Here is a 21,227-nt window from a genome sequence, read left to right on the forward strand (position 1 = left end):
CCACTCCACATGCATAGACAGGTCCTGGTGGTGAAAGGAGAGGAAGGGAAAAGGACAAAGATGCAAGAGAAGAAGAGAAAGGAGGGAGAGACAAGAAAAGGGAAAACAAAAAGGAGAAACCCCAATATCCCCAGTGATTCGAAGGGACAAGTCCTAGGTCAGAAATAAAATGCTGCTCCCACAATCTAGTGTTTTCCTTTCCTAGAATTCAGCCGGCACCTTGTGGATCAGACTGAACAGGTTCCAAACCTCTCGGAGACTCTTACCTTCTATACAGGGATGTCTGTTTTCTAGCAAAATCAATAAACAAAAAGGAGAAAACTCCAAAAAAGGTCCTCCTTGCGCTCACATACATGAAAGTGAATTCTTTCTCAGTCCTCAAGGAGAGACCTCGAGAAGGAGATGTGCTGAAGCAAAGCCACAGGGATCTCCAAGGTTGCCCCTGTCCTGCTCCCCTGTCCTGCTTGGCTGATGTCAAGATCTCTCTGTGAGATCATCGCCTCCCCACCACCTTTGTCTAATAAGCTGAGGTCCTGCTAAAGGCCCTTGTGATGTCACTGCCACACCCACCCCTCCCCTGCAGCGCTGATGTCCTGCCTCTGTCCAGCCACATTGGATGTTTGAGCTGTTTCCCCTGGATCATCCCACTCAATGATTCTTCATTGTGGGGATGACAACGACTACACAGTAGAACACGAGACACTCTTCCCCATGCTACGCTCAGTTCTTCATAAGTTAGCAGACTTTATGGACAGAAGAGACAATTAGAGCATGTAATCTGACACCCTGCATATCACATGCTTTTTGTATAGCATAGTAGCTGGTTTTTCACTAAACAAGTTCCAGAAAGGCACCTAGTCTTCATTAGAAGACATCAAGAAATGGGCAATTCCCACCACTTCCCTTTCTAGTTTGTTCCTTTGGTGATTCATCCTCACTGTTGAATATTTATGTCCTATTTCTAATATGAATTGGTCTCTTTTGCATTTCCAGCCACTGGGTCTTGTTATCCTTTTCTCTGCTAGATTAATGAGCCCTTAAATACCCAATGTTTTCTCTCCATGAAGTCACCTCAACACTTCAATGACATCACCTCCTGATCTTTTTTATCATCCAAACAGACTGAGCTCTTTCAATAGCTCACTAGCAAGCATTTTTTTTCCAGCCCTCAAAACCTTTCATTGCTTTTTGCTGCCCCATCTCCAATATTTCAAAATCTTTTTCAGAGGTGGATGCCAAAATTGGATGAAATATTCCAGGATCAGTCTTACTGATGGTGTGTCACCTCCCTAGGCTACTCACTGCTCTTTTCCTACATCTAATGATGGCATTAGCCCTGTTCACCACTGCATCACACTGGGTGCTCATGTTGAATGCCTTGCCCATCATGGCCTCTAAATCCTCTGCAGTTAGTGCTTTCCTGGATACACTTCCCCATTCTGTAGGTGTGGCCTGCATGCTTTGTTGCTAGGAATAGGACCTTTCATTTGGTTCTTTTAAACTTGTTTTCTTTCAGTGGGGCCAGCTTATCAAGGGATCCGATTGCTCTGTGTCACTGGCCTGTCCTCAGCATTAATTACCACTCTGCTAGTATTTTATCACCCAGCGATGTTAGCGGCAGTGATTTTATATTGTGTTGCAGTTCATTGATATTTATTTCCAAGAATTAGTCCTTGAGAGCCTCTTCATATCCCTAGTGCCCAGAACCTGCTCCGCACAGCCCAACGAGAAAAGTCCATCCAGTCCAGCTGTTCCATAGAGGCTAAGCACAGAACAAACTTAGAAGCTTGTGTTATCCATAGGTTCTGAACAAGAGGTGGGGATCAACAGCTTACAAAGACACTCTAGACCGGTAGCATAGACAGGCCCCAAATGTATCTAAGTTTCCCGGCTTGCAAAATAGGAAAGAAAAAAACCATAACCTTGGTTCGCTTTACTTTATAGTTGTGGAAACTGAGGCACACAGAAGCAAAGAGATTTGCTCATGGTCAAAAAGCCAGGAATAGAAAACGGCAGATCTCCTGATAGTCAGTCCTAGCTGGGCCCTAGCTGTGTTTATCCTGGCCTCTCTGCTTCATCTCCAATAACAGCCCCAGTAGAGGTTTTCTTCTTCTCCATGTTCTTTAACTTCACAGCTGGCTCGAATGCATGTAGATGGCTTTTCAGAAGATGTGCTCTGGCTCAGTCACATGTCACAGGTTTTCTGGAGGAAGCACTTGGTGATGTTCTAGGGCCTGTGTTATACAGAAGATGGACATAATGGTCCTTTCGGACCTTAAACTTTTTCTTTTGCTAGGAGGATAATGCTGGACATTTTCTCACATTCAGTTTCCTTTGGAATAATTTAAATCCAGTCCAAAGAATTTCTTCTTCCATTGTGTTTTCAATACCTTTCATAGAAACAGTTACTATTAGCCCTCAGGTTTCCAGTTTCAGGCTGTCTCAGGGTGAGATGGCCATTAAAGGGGTTGCAACTCAGCTGAACCTATCCCCAGGTGAAGGGAATAAGTGCAGGGCTCACATGAGAAGGAGCAGCATGTAACTAGGATCCAGGCCTGTTGAGTGATAGAAGGACAGCCTGTGCTCAGCCAGAAGAGAGACCCCCAATGGGAGCAGACCTGGGAGGGGCTTGGATAGTCCTTTAGAGGCAGTTTAGGTTCACAGTAGGGGATGGAACAGCCAAGCTTCTAGGAATGGAAGCTGAGCCTCGTGGCCCCATGCGGTCCGTGGGGGGTGCCCCTTCCAGTGCGACAGCCCTTCTCGGGGGTCCACTCTCTCTCGGGGTCAGGCCTCTCCACCTCCTGGAGCCGCACCTCTCTGAACCTTAGCACACTTGTTTCTCGGTTTGGGCCCCCTCAGGCAGTTCACTCGCTCTAGACCCCCGGGGCCTCCACCCCTGAAGGGGTTGATGCAAACCTGTTCTCTAGACCGGAGTGACTCCCAGCCAGCGTAAAACAGGAGAGTTTATTCAGAGTTGAACACAGCGCAGGAAACTCCAGGGCATCAAGCCTGGCATCCCTCAGCACAGCACATCCCAGTCCCCCTGTATCCTGGTGGGCTCTGCCTGCTCCCCCTCTCCAGTCCAGCACCCCCCTGTTTCCCAGCTGGGCATCCGATATCTCCAGCCCCAAGCCCTGCCTCTGTTCATTGTCTTCTCTCCAGGTAAACAGAGTCGTAAACAGGGTGCCTGGGCCTCGCAGCCCATTGTCCTCCCACTGGCCAGAACCAGCTGTGACTCCTGAGCTGCGTCTCCGGGTCACCAGGTCACCAGTCGCTGGGGTATCCATCTTCCAGGCCATCGGTTGGGGTCCCAAGTTCCCTCTCTGGTCCTCTGTAATGACAAACTCCCTCTCCCCTCAACTCGTTAAACCAGTAACACCAGGGGACACTGAGTCCCACTTCCTCTGCATGCAACCCACTGGAAAACACGGAAAAACCAAGAAAACCCATCACTTCGTCACAGGAGGCATTTCCCCTGCACACCTACTAGCCACTTGTTGGGTGTCGAGTCCTTGGCTTTTATTTCTAGATGACCCCGGAAGGGGAGAAGTTTGGAAGTGACTGGGCTGGAGGGCCAAGTCAGGAGAGGAGGCAGCTGCCACCCCAAGAAGGAGAGAGCTGTTTGAAAAGTTAGCCCTTTCAATGCACCAAATGTAAGTATGGCTGGTTGGAGCTGTCCTCTATTGGTCCTTACTGAATACAATCAAGTCACGATCATTGGCCCCAGAGCAACTAACATGCAGGCCAGTGATCAGTTCATCTTTACTCACTACAATGAGACCCACAATAGAGTCTTAGAAAAGTATCTGTAATTTTTTTTAAATCTCCAAGGATGATTTACTAATGGCTACTTGAGACCTCACCCATCTGTCTCCAAATAGGAACTCCCGCTTGCTAACCTATTTGCCTTCCCACAAGTCATAAGCAGGTGCTAAAAGAGAAACAACCTTCTCTGGTTTGGATTCAGTGAACTGTACCAGCTCCCCACTGATTCCCTGCTAGGCCTTGTTAGTTAGCAGGTTGAGCCCTGTTCATTTGCGGTCCTGGGGTTCTTTATAACCAAGAACTTTAAACAGGTAATGATATGTCTAATGTCAAGTGCCTCCGAGCCCACCACTGTTATCATCTCTCCCCTTCCTATTCAGGTTGTAACCAGTGACTCTAACATTCCAGTAATAAACATCGTCCCACCAGGTTTCCCTATTCTATCTACTCTCCCCTCCACAATGAGAATTTCCAGCTTCTCTTCCTTCTTGCCTAGACTCTCATGCTAAAAGCAGTGTTACTTCCCTTCACGCTTCCAGTGGGCATCTTGCAGGGCATGTACACTGCAGCACAGCATTCCCCTGAGCACACACTTGTGTTACAGCAGGAGGGTTATCGGCAGTCAGACGTGTCTCTCAGCCAGCCAGTAAAACAGAAGGTTTATTAGGTGACAGGAACATGGTCTAAAACAGTTTGTTGGTACAGAGAATAGGATTAGGACCCCTCAGTCAGGTCCATCTTGGGGGGCAGGGAAGCCAGACCACATCTGCTCCTCCCTCCATTTCCCCACCCAGCTCCAAACTGAAACTCTCCAGCCCACCTCTGGCCTTTGTCTCTTTCTCACCCAGGTCAGGAGGTCACCTGATCTCTTTGTTCTCCAACACCTTCAGTTGTCACTTTGCAGGAGAGGGGCCCAGGCCATCATTTGCCAGGAGACAGGGAGTTGGCCAGTCTCTGTGCTGAAGGCATCACACTGGCCCTCTCTCATATTTCAAACTTCTAAGTAATAGCCAGGCAAGGTGGGTTTCTCAACTTGTGAATGTTCCTTTGCTAGAGGGAAGTTTATCCCTGTTTTACAGTAACTTTGAACCTAATGCTAGAGGGGGTTCCTCTGGGCTCTTTGAATCTGATTACCTTGTAAAGTTATTTTCCATCTTGCTTTTACAGAGATGATTTTTATCTTTTCTTTTAAATAAAATCCTTCTTTTAAAAACCTGATTTTTCCATTGTCCAAAGATCCAGGGGTTTGGGTCTTTGATCACTTTGTAACCAATTGGTTGGGATATTATTCTCAAACCTCCCTAGGAAAGGGGGTGTAAGGGCTTGAGGGGATATTTTGAGGGAAGAGGAACTCCAAGTGGTCCTTTCCCCATTTCTTGTTAAATCACTTGGTGGTGGCAAAGTACCAGGTTTTAACCTAAGCTGGTAAGAATAAGCTTAGGGGGCTTTCATGCGGGTCCCCACATCTGTACTCTAGAGTTCAGAGTGTGGAAGGAACCTTGACACCATCTCTGGAGGGAAAGCAAGCAGGTGTCCTAGGGCAACCTGTCTGTCTGGGAATTACACAGTGAAGGCCGGGCACTGTGCAGCCTGGACATACCCTTGTCAGATGGGAGAATGACATCGGTCTCCACCCAACAGAGGCAATGGCTGTGGATCTGGGAGCCTGAGAGCAGTGCCCTTGTTGAATCACTGAGAGGAGATACAGGTGCAGATGCCATGAACTGTGACACCTATTTCTGTGAGAGGGGCAGGGCTTAGGACACACCCTTCTCATCAGCATCTCCCACTGGCTACTTTAGGAAGTGTCACAGATCCACAGGATCAGTACTAAGCCCCCAGCTTTGAAACAGTCTCTAAGAGGAATCAATTCAGTGTGCCAGACCCCCCTGGGGTCTCACTCCTCCTCCAGGCTAAGCCACATGGCCTCACCGCCTCCTTACACTGAGCCGCTGAGCTCCAGCACTCCAACTTCATACCAGGAGCCATGTTCAGTGAGTGCAGCTGAGATAGACTCCTGGGGGACACTTGCCCACTCTTCAAGGACTAATGCACCTCATCTGGCATTTGCAGTGACACTCAAAAGATTTATTAATCATCTGGAAACAGCATGGGAAGTCCTCAAGTTAGCACAGAGAACTGAAGGTTAAAACATAGACCTTTCTGGTCAGCCCAGAGCCCAGCCAAGCTGCAAAGAACCCCATTGTTCAAGCTCTGTCTGTTTCTTCCTCTGACCTCCTTGATCAGAACCCAGGGGAGAGCCCCAAATCCTTCCACAGCCAACTCTTATTCCCCACCTCACACCACTCCAGTCCTTTGTTCTGAGATGAGGGATATTTGCTCCACTTCTCTGCTCAAATGTGGGGGACTCCATCTGCCTCTGAGTGGTTGGTTGCTAGGTGTCCGTGTCCGGGTGTGACACTTTGTTCCTCAAAGCAGCACCTGGGAACCACCATATTCACCACTGTAATGACTATGATATGTTTTGTACTAAGTATGTCTTGCAAGGCACCATTCTAAAAGTCTTCAGCTGTCATAACTATGAAGGGAAGGGTAACAGCCCTCCTGTGTACAATACTATAAAATCCATCCTGGCCAGAGACGCCAAAATCCTTTTACCTATAAAGGGTTAAGAAGCTCAGGTAACCTGGCTGACACCTGACCCAAAGGACCAATAAAGGGACAAGATACTTTCAAATCTTGGTGGGGGGAAGGCTTGTATTTGTATGCTCTATGTTTTGGGGGTTGTTCGCTCTTGGGACTAAGAGGGACCAGATATCAATCCAGGCTCTCCAAATCTTTCTGAACCAGTCTCTCATATTTCAAACTTGTAAGTAACAGCCAGGCAAGGCGTGTTAGTTTTATCTTTGTTTTCTCAGATTGTAAAGTTTCCTTTTTGCTGAGAGGATTTACCTCTGTTTGCTGTAACTGTGAACCTAAGACAAGAGGGGATTCCTCTGGGCTCTTTGAATCTGATTACCCTGTAAAGTTATTTTCCATCCTGATTTTACAGAGATGATTTTGACCTTTCTTTCTTTAATTAAAAGCCTTCTTTTTAAGAACCTGATTGGTTTTTCCTTGTTTTAAGATCCAAGGGGGTTGGATCTGGACTCACCAGGAATTGGTGGGGGGAAACGAGGGGGAATGGTTAATTTCTCCTTGTTTTAAGATCCAAGGGTTTGGATCAGTGTTCACCAGGGAATTGGTGGAGGGAGATGTTCTGGGGGGAGGTAAACAGAGTTTCCCAAATAACTCTTGAATGATTTGGGTGGTGGCAGCCAAACCAGATCTAAGCTGGTAATTAAGCTTAGAGGTTCTCACACAGGTCCCCACATCTGTACCTTAAAGTTCAGAGTGGGGAAGGAACCTTGACATCATCTGTTGAAAAATAATATCCTGTTGGATTGTCTATGCTATCATTGTATGGAATGTTATGACGTGTTGCTCTATGTGTCTTTGAAATGTCGGAGAAAAACATAGTTCTCACTCTCTGGTTGGGTGCAGCAAAGTCAGATACTTTATTTCTCAAGCAACTGCATGGAGGGAGAGAGTGCACTAGGACACAGGGTTTCCCCCTCCTAGGCAGGTCTCTCTCCAGGTAAACAATTACAGAAAGCATTTATACCTTTTGTTACATACAATAATAAGCAACAGCTGCATTTTGTTTATACATAGGTCGTCTTGATATCTTATTTTTCTCACTTCTATTTAGACTACGGTCTACATTCCATATCTAACACAAGGTCACACAGTTCTTTCCCATTCACCTCACACAATCCTTACTTCTACAAATCTCGCATTATTAGGGTTACAGCTAGCCTGACTCTTGCTAACAGAGACTGTCATGCATTGAAATCCCCTTCAAATCCCTGTCAGTTCTTGCTCTACTTCCACAGAAATAGGTTGTGAGGTTGGGAAAAGCCACAACCAGACTTTCAGGTACAACAAAGGAGGAGCCTTCAATAGCCAAACAGCTTTTATGGCTCATCAACACACAGTCCACTGTCTCAGAGGCTTCTCAGAGAAGGCATGTACGCCATGGGGGAGGACTAACCCACATACAGCAAAGATCTTTCTAGCAAGCTGGAAGAAAGCATAAAAGAGAGACAGTGACATCCTCCCTTGGCCTCTCTCCCCTTTGATCTCAACACCTGGCAGCATGGCTGAAAGACAAGGCTTTGAACTGGGGAAGGGTGGTCCCAGACTAGAAGGTAGTCCCAGCCTGTGTACTGAGGAACTGTAATCTGCTTTTACCATCTCTCAGGGTGAGAAAAGCTGTTTGATTCAACTCTTGCTTAGACTAAAAGTTTAGGATTTTGAAAGTGTGTTTACTTTTTATTTTCTTAAGGTAACTATCTCTGACCTTCATGCTTACCACTTACAATCAATCTTTCTCTAGTTAACAAACTTATTGTAATGTTTTATCCTGACCAGTAAGTTTGTCTAAAGTGCTTGGGAAGCTGCTCAGGTTACAAAGGCTGGTGCATGTCCACTTTCCTTTGACGAAGTGGCAAACTAGGCAATGAACTTACGGTGACCAGGCTTCTGACCAGTGCAAGACGGTACAGTTCTGGTGTGCAAAACTGTGGACCTGGGGGGAATTGGCTGGAGCTTCCTTATTGATGGTTCCTGAGTGGCAGGGAGATCATTCATGTAGCACTGCTGGGTGTGTCCCTGCCTGTGCATGGCTGTGTAAGTGCAGTGCCTACTAGAGGCTTGGAGCGTCACATCAGCATCACAGTGTGAAAGGCAGCCCCAGTTGGTGGGTTTGGAGGGCTCAGGGGTCCCACAGTCCAGGTTCCACCCTAGGGACCCTGTCACATCAGGTAATGGTTTGCCATTGTCTTCTAGGATTATCCATTAATATGAGATTGGCCTCAGTCAGTCCTTTTCCAATGACCCATTCAGTCTCAAGACAGCTAGACGACATTCACATCTATGTCTCTTAGCCTGCCTGAAAGCAAATAGTCCTTTTTCACCTACTGGGTAACCACGCAGCATATAGGGGAAATTGAGGCACACATCGGATTCATAAAATTATTACTGAAAATTCCCACTTTGTCACAGGAGGCTCCTGGCCTAGCGTGCTGGCTTTGTTGGAGCCCCTTCTTAGGTGTCTGTCTCTCTCCCCATGCACTGTACAAGGAGCCCAGGCACCTAACACAGGCTTTGTAGATCACAAGGCTGGTCCAGTGATTTTCCAAGTGCCTAAAAATTAGCCATTGTAACATCTAAGTCCCTCTGTGAATCTGGACCACAGTCCCCAGTTCTGTGGCGAACTGGCCATGTTGGATACCACAGGGTAAAGGCTGGAGGGGGGCTTCTGCAGGCTAATGTCATTCAGAGAGGTGCTGTTCCTACACCAACGGAAAAATCCCTGTTGCTGCAGGTTGTATCTACATAACGGGGTTGTGCCAGCATAGACTGTAATGTAGACACAGTCTGAGGGAGAGCAATGTACAGTGCTTACTTGCACCATGGTTCCCTGTACAGAATCCTCACCAAGAGAAGATGGAGCAACTGGCTGGAGCCGAGGAGAGTCCAAGCTGTAGGAACTGGCTGACATGAGGATGGGGCATGTCTCTTTGTCCCTAATGACTATTCCCAACTCAGCCCACAGCAGGAGGCAGCTGGCAGACGGGAAATACCCGGTTGCTGTTAGGGCAGCACTTTTATGGGAACAGGGACGTGAAATTAAATCTGTTATTCCTGGTTCACATGGGGGTGCTGTAATAACCTTAGTCCCAGATTTGGACCTTAGCGTCCAAGATATGGGGGTTAGCATGAAAACCTCCAAGCTTAGTTACCAGCTTGGACCTGGTACTTGCTGCCACCACCCAAAAAATTAGAGTGTTTTGGGGCACTCTGGTCCCCCTGAAAAACCTTCCCTGGGGACCCCAAGACCCAAATCCCTTGAGTCTCACAACAAAGGGAAATAATCCTTTTTCCCTTCCCCCCTCCAGGTGCTCCTGGAGAGATACACAGACACAAGCTCTGTGAACCCAACCAGAGTGAATCTCCCTCTCTGTTCCCAATCCTGGAAACAAAAAGTACTTTCCTATTCCCCCAGAGGGAATGCAAAAATCAGGCTAGCAATCCAACACACAGATCTCCCCGATTCCTTCCTCCCACCAATTCCCTGGTGAGTACAGACTCAATTTCCCTGAAGTAAAGAAAAACTCCAACAGGTCTTAAAAGAAAGCTTTATATAAAAAGAAAGAAAAATAAGTACAAATGTTCTCTCTGTATTAAGATGATACAACACAGGTTCAATTGATTAAAAGAATATTGAATAAACAGCCTTATTCAAAAAGAATACAAATCAAAGCACTCCAGCACTTATATTCATGCAAATACCAAAGAAAAGAAACCATAGAACTTACTATCTGATCTCTTTGTCCTTACACTTAGAAACAGAAAATTAGAAAGTAGAACTACTTCTCCAAAGCTCAGAGAAAGCAGGCAGGCAGACAAAGACAAAAGACTCAGATACTCAATTCCCTCCACCCAAAGTTGAAAAAATCCGGTTTCCTGATTGGTCCTCTGGTCAGGTGCTTCAGGTGAAAGAGACATTAACCCTTAGCTATCTGTTTATGACAGGTGCGCAGGAGAATAAAGCCAAGTGAACTTTATGCAGCTGCCAAGTGGCCTATGGCATCTGATAAGTCTGCAGCAGCTGCTCCAGAGCAGGCTGGGGAGGACACATCCTGACAGGGCTGGGCTGCTGTGGCTGGGGGTTGTTCTTCACAGGCCCAGAGGTGGGTGGTGCCTTTGGGCAGAGACAACACAGAGCTGCTCAGGAAGCCCAGGGGGCCTGGCAGCTCCCAGGGACAGACAGAGCCTGGGGAAACACTGAGCCCAGAGACGGACAGTAAGGACTGATCAGCCCCACCCTAACCATCTCTTCATTCAGGCTCAGGGCCTGCACAGAGCCCCACTCATTTGTGCAGGAGCTGGTGTGGGCAGAGCCCAGGGCTGCCTCAGGAGTGTTTTCTAGCCACCACGGAAAGTCCCCCACCCCCTGAGAGAGTTTTAATGACCAACTCTTGAGTTTTCATGAAAGCTCTGGGTGGCTCAGGGTTGGTGCTGAAGGCAACTGCTGGGGAAGGGGGCAGGGTCCGATCACTGCTGTGCTAGTCTGGGCAGCAGCAGTCCTGAGAGGGGGACCCAGCCCCCCAGAGCAGGGATTGAGGGGAGGGCTGGGTTGTGTCCACGGCGTCGCTGGGGCTGAGCCAATGGGCTGGGTTCTGATAAATCCCATGATCCCCTCCGCCAGCCCCAGTGGCCTCCAGAACATGGAACAGAAGCAGGAGGGGGAGCAAATAGCCCAGATGGGGCCATGTCCCTTGTGCTCAGTTCAGAGAGACACTCCCAACCAGAGACCCCCTGCAACATCCCACTCTGCCCAGCACCCTGCCCCAGATCCCAAAGTGGCCCCCTCAAGGATTGAGCTCACAACCCTGGGTTTAGCAGGCCAATGCTCAAACCATTGAGCTATCCCGCCCATCATCCATCACCATGTGCCCCTGACCCCTCTGCCCAGTGCCCCCTGCCCCTCACCCCTCTGAACAGTGCCCCTTGCTCCCTCTGCACAGCGCCCCCTGCTACTGCCCCCTCCGTCCAGCAGCCATTAGTCATGGCAAGACCCCACCACCACAGACCAATGAGATGATTCCAATGGGAGCCTCCCTTCACTCTCCCATGCACAAGCACACATGCCCATGTACACACACACACGCGCGCACACACACAAACACACACACACAAACACACACTCCACCATAAAAAAATCAAACTTTGGTATTTGCACGAATTCCTTGTCAGTTTCCATACAGGGGACATGTCTGCATATGGTCTCACAGCTGTTCACGTTTGTCTTATCTTCTGTTCTGGTTGCCTAAATCTGGTTCATGTCACCCACTGTGAACGTAGTTTCATTCAAATTAATCATTTACTTTTAAACATATTATTTGTGTTGATCTTATAACATTTCTATGTTTCTATTGTGACTGTCATTTAGTATCGTTAATGCTGAAGTTTTGCTTTTTTGTAATAGCACAAGTTTATTCCTTGCGACCCTGTGATTTCAATGCTGACTGATTTCCTGGGTTGCCCATCTTGTGGTCCAGGGGAAGTAATTTGTGACAGAAGGGGGTCCCCGTCATACCGTGCTACCTGCACCTGTTCCCGGGGGAGCACTCTGAAATGGGTGGATGGCAGCCCCTCCTGTCACAATTTCCTACACCTGTGAAAACTCCATTTTAAAGTTGGACACAAATGAAAGTAAGTAAAGGTCTAAGGCCTTGGGCAGCCCCAAGGGCCACCGGGGAGCTGTAGCTGAGGGAGGTCAGGCAGGAGCCCTGACCTCCTGTCCTGAGCCTGGGAGACCAGCAGCAGGAACAGCAAACCCCAAACCACACACAACTAATGGAGAGCTAGAGTCACACACCATGGGGCAGGGACAGGAAAACACACAGGATTCTGGTGTAAATCAGGGATCACCAATTAGAGTCACTGTGACCCCTAAATCCTTTTCGGAGTCACTGCTTTCCAAGATACAGCACCGCCCCCTGCCCCATTCTGTTGGTATGACCCCCGTGCTTGTTCCTAAATGCGGAACTTTCTACTTGTCTCTATTGATAAACATTTTGTTGGAGGTGGGGGGCAGGGGTTGCACTTCTGGAGGAATCTGAGCCCCCTTTCCCTGCCCCCTGTATTTATGCCAGGATGTCCCTCTGGAGTTGTCTGAGTCCCTCTCAGTGCTTCTTATGCATTTGTTAGCATCTGGGAGGCCCAAACCCTCTGTTGTCCAGAAGGCCTTCTCTCTGCCTCCCATATAGTTACCGAGATGTGGGGGGTCCTGCCCTTGTAGGTGTTATCAATCCATCCCCTCTCCCTGCTACACCTCAAGTCAAGAGTTGGTGTGGCCAACCCTTCCTGGGGTGTCTGAGCCTCTCTCCAGTCCCCTTATGTGAACTAGGATGTGAGGAGTCTTGTCCCTCTACAGCAGGGGTCAGCAACCTTTCAGAAGTGGTATGCCAAGTCTTCATTTATTCACTCTAATTTAAGGTTTCGTGTGCCGGTCATACATTTTAATGTTTTTAGAAGGTCTCTTTCAATAAGTCTACAATATATAACTCAACTATTGTTCTATGTAAAGTAAATAAGATTTTTAAAATGTTTAAGAAACTTCATTTAAAATTAAATTAGAATGCAGAGCTCCCCAGACCGATGGCCAGGACCCAGGCAGTGTGAGTGCCACTGAAAATCAGCTTGCGTGCTGCCTTCAGCACACGTGCCATAGGTTGCCTACCCCTGCTCTACAGAGATCAGAGCCCCTCTCTCTGCTCCCAGGTAAGGCAGCAGCTGGAGAATCCCTGGGAGCTAAGAACAGACATTCTGGGAGCGTGCACCAAGATCACGCTGCTGTGGCCTGATCTACACTAGAAATGTGCAGGGTTGGAATGAGTTCTCCCTGACATCTTGTGGTAAACTGGGGGAAAGACTTTAGGGACAGACCGTGTTTTATATATGCCTACTATGCCTAGGTGCATAGCAGAGGGAACTGCTCTGCCAAAATGATCATTTTGGGCTGGTGTTGGGTTACACAACACTCCAATGTCGAATGCGGGGAAATGGAATATCATTAGACTTATTTCATTAGCAAAGGGCAGCAGAACTGTGCTTAGCCTGCCCTGACTGAGGTGAGTAACCCTCAGCTGAACCTCACTTGCTAAGTAGAGATGCCAAATCCCCGTGAAAAGGAGATGGGGTGGGTACAGGTGTTCCTAAGGGTATGGCTACACTTGCAAATGTAGAGCGCTTTGAATTAAACCAGCCCTTGGAGAACGCAGTAGTGAAAGCACCACAGTGAGTCTGTCCACACTGATAGCTGCAAGCGCACTGGTGTGACCACATTTGCAGCAGTTGCAGTGGTATTGGGAGCAGTGCATTATGGGCAGCTATCCCACAGAGCACCTCTTCCCATACTGGCGCTGTGGCTAGTGGAAAGGGGGCGGGCAGGGTGGGTGCATTCTGGGTCCTGTCTCAATACCCTGTGATGCATTGGTTTGCATCCCAGCATTTCCTGTGCTTCCATCTGCATTTGGCACCATCTTTCAATGGTTTTTGTACTGCACGCTTTGTCTTCCCTTTCAGTCTGCGGTAATGGAGCCCGAACTGCTGAGGAATATGCTGATGAGTCTCGCCAGCAAGTTACATTTGGCAGTCGAGTTACTCCTTAAGATCCAAACTGACAGTGAGGACTCTGATGATATTGACTCGAGTAATGCATATGACATAAGATTGTTTGTGGCATTCACGGACATGCTCACCACTGTGGAATGCTGCTTTTGGGCTTGGGAAACAAGCACTGAGTGGTGGGATCAAATCATCATGCATTCTTCCAGATTGCGATAGCAACCCATTTCTCCACTGTCAGGGAAGCTCTCAATCTCATGTCCTTGCACCGCAGGGTCGGGGTGAGCTCATCACACAGTCCCATGAAAGTTCTGCAGCCACTGTTCGTCATCCCAGACTTGCATGTCAATGTGACCCAAATGATAACTCTAGCCTGTGTTCTCGCACATAGGTTGTTAAAACCTGGGAATTGCGGGGAGCAGATTTAATCAGGCTCTATTCAGTACCACAGACAATACCAGTATTTACTGACAGCTACAGATGATTTTTCAAAAGAGGTAGAAGAATTTCCACTTAGAACTATGACAGCACATGAGGTGGAGAAGACAACATGTAAAATTATATATCAACATAGTTGTGCAGAGCAGATACTAGCAGATCTAGGTTCTCAATTGAATAATGAGGTTACAGTTTACATTTGGTATTATTTTCACTGTATGGTCAATTACACAATCAAGGCAGTGTGACAGGGGGCTGTCAGCAGCTACAAACAGAGCCCTTTGGAAGCCAGCACCCTGGTCACTGAGCACACCCAGGGCACCGGGTACAGTTAGAGTAGGAGGGACTGAGTAGTTTGGGTTTAGAAGGGCAGAAGGGATCATTTGCACCTGTAGGGAGCCTGGGAGGTCAGTAGCTCAGTGCTGAGAAGAAAGCAGCAGCATAAAAGTCTGAATCAGAGAGCAGGAAGGGGGCTCCTTGTAACTGCTGCTATGTTGTGATGCACCATAAAAAGTAATAAAGATACATGGCGGCAGTTCCCTGGCAGACTGCCTGCTGCTTAATTCACAAATAGGCCTGCCAGCCAGGAGTTACAGGAACTGATTGAGGGAACCCATTCATAGTTAGAAATTCAAAAATGAACATTGCCTGCAATCTCTTCATGACACTTCATGCTGTCAATTGTGAGTGACAACACTTTTTTACGTTTTGTCAGATAGTAAAAAACATGTTGTATGTTAACTTATTTGCCAATATATTTTCCCATGTAATAACACAATAAGATTGAATAAGAAACCACAGTACTTACACATAATTCAGTGAGCAATAGGGAAAGGAACGCAGAGATTTCTGAAGGAAATTTTAGGGGAAAATTATCTTTTAGATTACAGTTTCCCTGTGCTAAAAACTAGGAAAAACACATAGCTTCAGCAGTCCATGCCACCTAGACACCAGCAGACAGGTTAACAACACAAATGAATCCATCACAAGATAATTTTAGGGTATTTATTTTCAAATAATCAAGGTACGTTTAGGGCACACTGCCATGAATGGCATATTGTGAAAAAACCTTCAGAACTGAATCATCATATTGAAAATGTTCCTAATGCATTAGGTTTAAAACAGAAAGGAGTCCTAGCAATGCCACGTGATGTGCCTTCCCTCATACTCTGCTCAGTTAGCTCTTCGAGAAATTAGGTACAATCGCTAATTTCAAGGAATTAGACCAATCAGTCACTATTTTTACAGAGCATTCCAGAAGGTGATGGACAGAGAACCCAGAGGAATTGTGATGAATTTCCTGGAGTAACTTTCTTTCTTTGGCACCTTAGAGACTAACAAATATTTTCTAAATTAGAATAATCCTTTTCTTTCATATTTTACATTGAGATTTCACAGGCAAAGAAAATTCTGACAGGAGTGAATAACCCCATCCACACCCACCTGCTACCCCTGGGGCAGGGGACGGGGAAAGGTGAGGGTTGGGGGTTCCCAGGTGTCTGGTTTTCGACTGAAATCTCCAGCTGAAAAGAGAAAGTGGCAGCGTCTGGTCAGCACAGAAAGTCGAGTTGCTGCAGTAACTGGCCCCCACCATTGGGGGCAGGAAGAGCATCAGCGCTGGGAGGAACCAGTCTGTGCCGTGGGGTCACTGTCAGGGACAGAGATTTGCTCCAGATTGAGCTGGGACCAGGCAGATTATCAGGGGAGCTGCATTTGTACCCCCAGAGTTGAGAGCAGGACAGAAATAAGGGTGGAGTGTCCTGGAGAAGCTGCCAGTGAAAGTGAAGAGATGGGACCTGTCAGTCACATTGTAAAATGAGACCTCGCCCGCCTCATAGTCCAGGAAAATCCCCACTTGGCTAGGCCTGGTGCTCACAGGGAGTGGGGTCGAGGGGGAGGTGAGGGCCTCGTATTCCCCACCCGTCAGCCACACGGCCCAGTATCCATCCTCAGGTGTGAGTGTGACCTTCCCCTTCTTGCTCACAGATTCCCTACAAACCCCCAGTTACCATCTCATCTTGTTTCCCACCTCCACCTCCCAGTAACACTTCCCACTCGTGAACCCCTCAGTGCCCAGGACACAGACACAAGTATCAAATCTCTCAGGGTTGTTGGGCAGATCCTGGCGTGTGTCTCTGTGTCTCACACACTTCCGATCCTCAGACACAATGAGTTGGGGATGAGCCGTGTCTGGATCCAGAGTCACGTCCACTGGGGAGAGAGTCACAGAGTCAGGGCCGGGGGCAGGGGCTAGTCACTGGGATCAAAGGGAAATTAACCTGCATCCCCATTAATCACTGGGGGGGGGGTTGTTGCCTGAGGGGAGTCAGGGCCCCTCTGCCTGTGAGGAGACAATGAGGAGAAAGGGCAGGAGGAGCGAGGGAGGGGTGAAAAGGTGTCAAAGGAGGCAGGGGAGGGGACACACTGATGCTGGGAGAGGAAAGGGGAGGGGGAAGTGACAGGAGCAGAGGGGGTGGAGGGAGGGGCAGAAGGGAGGGCCAGGCACAAGGGCTATGGGGTGACAAGAGAAGGGGCAGGCACCAGGAGGACAGAGGGGGGTGAAGGGCAGATTCCAGGGGGCTGTAGGGGGAGAGGGGAGGGATGGGCATTAGGGTAGAAGAGGACAGACCCCAGGGGGCACAGAGAAGCAAGGGAAGGGGCTGGCACCAGGGGGCAGAGGGATGTGAGGGAATGGGGGAGCTCCAATGGGGCAGGGGAAATCAAGGGGAGGGTGAGCTGCCAGGGAGTGAGATGATGAGGAGTGGGGGAGGTGGAACCATGGTGGGGGGAGCGAATGGGCAGGCACTGGTGACAGAGGGGCAGAATGGTGGGTGAAGGGGGGCAGAAGGGGTATGGAGAAGGGTGGGCTCTAAGGGGTAGAGGGGTGTGAAGGGAGATGTGGGCACCAGGGGGGCAGAGGGATGATGAAGGGAGGGGTGGAACCCAGAGGTTAGGAGAGGGAGAGGTGAGGCAGTGCTGAGGTGTGGGGAAGGGCTGAGACCAGGGGTCCCAAACGGGGGTGAAGGAAGGGACTTGCACCAGGCAGGCAGAGGGGGCAAAGGAAATGGCAGGCACCAGGGAGGCAGATGGGGCAAGGGTAGAGCTGGGACTTGGGGCAGAGGAGGAGCTGGCACCAGGGACTGGAAAGGTGGTGAGGAGTGCAGGTGTCATAGAGCCAGAGGGCCAGAGGAGGGACAGGGGTGAGAAATAAAGAGAAGGTGGCATGGGTGATGGTGACAGAGGGGCGAGAGGAGAGCAGGGTCAGTGGGACAGAGGGTGGTAGGCACTAGGGAGGAAGGGGACAAGGGGAGTGTCAGGTGTTGGGAGTCAGGGTGAGTGAGGGAAGAGGCAGGCAGCAGAAAGATGCAGGGGGGGAGGGAAAGGGCAGGTGCCAGGGGGATTGAGGGGGCTGAGCAGAAGGGCAGACACAGGGAGTGCAGAGGAGGGGAGGGGTGGGAACCAGGGGGCAGAGAGGGGTGAGCAGAAAGGTAGGTCTGGTGGGTCGAGAGAGGTGTTAGGAGAGGGGATTGGGGAAAGGCAGGTGCCAGGGGGTTAGAGTGGGGCTAGAGGAGGGGTGGGCACAGGGTGGTGAGGGAAGGGGTGGGTGCCATGGGTCAGAGATGGAGACGGGCAGGTGTCAGAAGGACTGAGGGGAGTAAGAAGGGCGAAAGCCAGGACAGCAGAGGAGGGTGAGGGGTGGGGTGGCAATCAGATGGTAGAGGGGGTGACGGTAGTGGTAGGCACCAGGGAAGCATTTTGGGGTGAGGGGAGGGGTAGGAGACATGGCAGCAGAGGAGGGAAAGGGGAGAGGTGGATGCCAGGACATAGTGGGGGTGTGAAGCGATGGGAGGGCTCCAGCTGCGGAGCATGTTTGGGGGAGAGGGGCAGATGCCAGGATGGCAGGGGGAGAAGGGATGGGGAGTTCCAGCGGGACAGAGTTGAGTGGAGGGCAGGGGCACATGCCAGGGAGGCAAAGTGGGAGTAGAGGGGCAGGGGCCCAAGGGAGTAGAAAGGGAGTGAGAAGAAAGGGTGGGATGTGGGTGAGGGGTCAGAATAGACACAGGGTCCAGGGTCCCTCATAGGGGTGAGGGGAGGGTAAGGGAGGGGTGGGAGCCAGAGAGGGGTGAAGGAGAGGAAGGCCCCAGGGAATATCTGCTTTTTTCAGGCCATGTGTGACTGGTGTGTTGCTAAGAGCAGGTCGGTGCTGTCCCCACACACACTGGGGGTGCAGCCCTGCCCCAGGGGGAGCAGCTGGGACTCTCCATGCTGGCGGGCCCCACAGGCCCCACCTTCCAGCCACAAAAACCCCACAGCCATCCCCTCCCCTTGCCAGGCCGAGCCCCACCCCCACGGGGGCAGTTGTCTGGATTGGACTCACTTGGGGGGCATTACAATGGAAGATTCTGGGGGGAGGGGTGTATAAACGCATACTAATGGACTGTTACTAATGAGGCCAGGGCAGTGCGGAGGGGAGGGGGCATTTCCCCACTTACTGCCCCCTCCATCTGGGAGAAGTTGCACTGGGGACCAGTCCCAGTTCACACCTGCGCAGCGCATCTGCACTAGGGGTTTGCACCAGAGCAGCTACATCAGTGCAAGGAAACCCCAGCAGACATGGCCTGAGACACTGCTGTGCCAGGGGCCTGACCCACTGGGCTGCAGAGTCATTCTCACTCCCATGCTCTGGCCCAGTGCCCATGGCAGTGTTTAGACACAGGGGGACATCAGACACCTGGGGCCCAGTGGTTCAAGCCCTCATGGCATCACACGGGGGGATTGAACCTGGGGCTCCCAGCTGAAGGCCCAGCCACTGGGCTAAAGGCTAGAAGGCAAGCGGGAGCACCTTCTTCTCTTAATTGAAACTAGTCAACAAACTTGTGTCATAAACAGATAGCTAAGGGTTAATGTCCTTTACCTGTAAAGGGGTAACACCAGTAACCTGAAACACCTGATCAGAGGACCAATCAGGAAACAAGACTTTTTCAAATCTGGGTGGAGGGAAGTTTGTGTGTGAGTTCTTTGTCTTGGCTCTGAGAGTGATCTTTCTGTCTCCTGGCTTTCTAATCTTCTGTTTCCAAGTTGTAAGTACAAGATAGTAAGACGATAAGGTTTATATTGTTTTCTTTTTGTATTTACATGTGTGTAGTTGCTGGAGTGTTTTGAATTGTATTCTTTTTGAATAAGGCTGTTTATTCATATTTCTTTTAAGCAATTGACCCTGTAATTGTCACCTTAATACAGAGAGACCATTTTTATGTATTTTTTCCTCTTTCTTTTTATATAAAGCTTTCTTTTTAAGACCTGTTGGAGTTTTTTCTTTAGTGGGAATTCCAGGGAATTGAGTCTGCAGCTCACCAGGGAATCGGTGGGAGGAAGAAGTCAGGGGGAAAATCTCTCTGTGTTAGATTTACTAAGCCTGACTTTGCATACCCTCTGGCTGAAGTACTGGTGTTTCCAGGACTGGAAACAGGGAGGGTGGAGTCCCTCTGTTTAGATTCATGGAGATTGCTCTGTGTATCTCTCCAGGAACCCAGGGAGGGAACACCTGGAGGGGGAAGGGAAATGGTTTATTCCCCTTTGTTGTGAGACTCAAGGAATTTGGGTCTTGGGGTCCCCAGGGAAGGTTGTTGGGGGACCAGAGTGCCCCAAAACACTCTAATTTTTTGGGTGGTGGCAGCTTTACCAGGTCCAAGCCGGTAACTAAGCTTGGAGGTTTTCATGCTAACGCCCATATTTTGGACGCTAAGGTCCAAATCTGGGGAAAATGTTATGACAGACAAGGATTCACGAATAGTTTCTCTTGACCCAAAATATAATTTTGCAGCAAATAAACTATTTGTCCAAAACATTTCACCCAGCTCCACTGCAAACCTCTCTGAGCAACTTAGGAGCCCCAAGCCCAGTGACTTGCAACGAGAGACTGTCAACATCCCCAAAAATGCACAGGTACAAACAGGCCAGGTTCAGGACTTCAGCTATGAAACGCTCCAGAGCTGCTGTTTAATTTGCCCTTGGCAGACAAATGCCCCCTGGGCCATTGACCTCACCCCCACAAATCATGCTGAAAATGAAGACTCAGCTCCAGCCTGAACTCTCTGCCCAGAGCCATTTGTCCCATGGATGGTGCAAGTTGCACAGACCCTCTGCAGCTGCACCTGGGCATCTCCCAGAGTGGATAATGGTCACAGAGACCATCTCAGAGCCTCAGGGGCTCAGGTGTCTCCACCTAACGACTGCGCCAGACACATGCCTCGTTCTCATTAACCAGCCCTGGGTCCTGTCCCAGCACCACCCCTTCTCCTTGAATCCCCACTCTCATACCGCCTCTTCTCCCCAAGCCCTTGCCTTCACACCACCTCTTCCCCCCAACACCCTGGTCGTTCCTCTCAGCCCCCTCCCCCCTCGTCACTCACCCTTACAGCTGGTAAAAAGTGAGAGGGAATAGCTCTCCCATTGGTAAAAGTGATTGGCCATGGCCCCTGGCCTCCCCTCTTCCAGTGCCCCTTACTCATCCCCCAACCCCAGGAGCAGATGGAGCCTTGGGGCAGTGTCAGTGAGTTGGGGGTACGAGAGTGGGGTTTACACATCGGCTGCTGGAGCTCTGTGTATTGAGGGTACGAGGACGTCATGGCAGCCGTGTGAGCTCTCCACTGTCCTGTCAACGTGGCTCAGCCCTGACACCCTGCTGGAACCTCTCCCTGGGGAGGAACCATCCCTGTGGCCTGTTCTGGCCTTGGCCTCCCTGCAGAGGTGGCCGGTGAGACTGCTGTTAATGTGAGCTATGATGTGAGCTCCTGTCCGCTGGGAACCGGATTCTCAGCCTG

General features: G+C 49.6%; 1 protein-coding gene and 1 pseudogene across 1 annotated transcript in view; both read right to left on the minus strand.

Moving 5' to 3' along the window:
* LOC127032174 (myosin-13-like) overlaps nt 1-21,227 on the minus strand; it is a 181,272-nt pseudogene that overhangs the window by 50,267 nt on the left and 109,778 nt on the right.
* LOC127033074 (butyrophilin subfamily 1 member A1-like) overlaps nt 15,907-21,227 on the minus strand; it is a 29,752-nt gene continuing 24,431 nt past the window's right edge. The window contains 1 exon segment of the mRNA XM_050920880.1: nt 15,907-16,614. Coding sequence (XP_050776837.1) covers nt 16,055-16,614 — 560 coding nt within the window. The 3' untranslated portion in view covers nt 15,907-16,054.

The sequence above is a fragment of the Gopherus flavomarginatus genome, chromosome 12 (assembly GCF_025201925.1).
Source record: "Gopherus flavomarginatus isolate rGopFla2 chromosome 12, rGopFla2.mat.asm, whole genome shotgun sequence".
NCBI lineage: Eukaryota > Metazoa > Chordata > Testudines > Testudinidae > Gopherus > Gopherus flavomarginatus.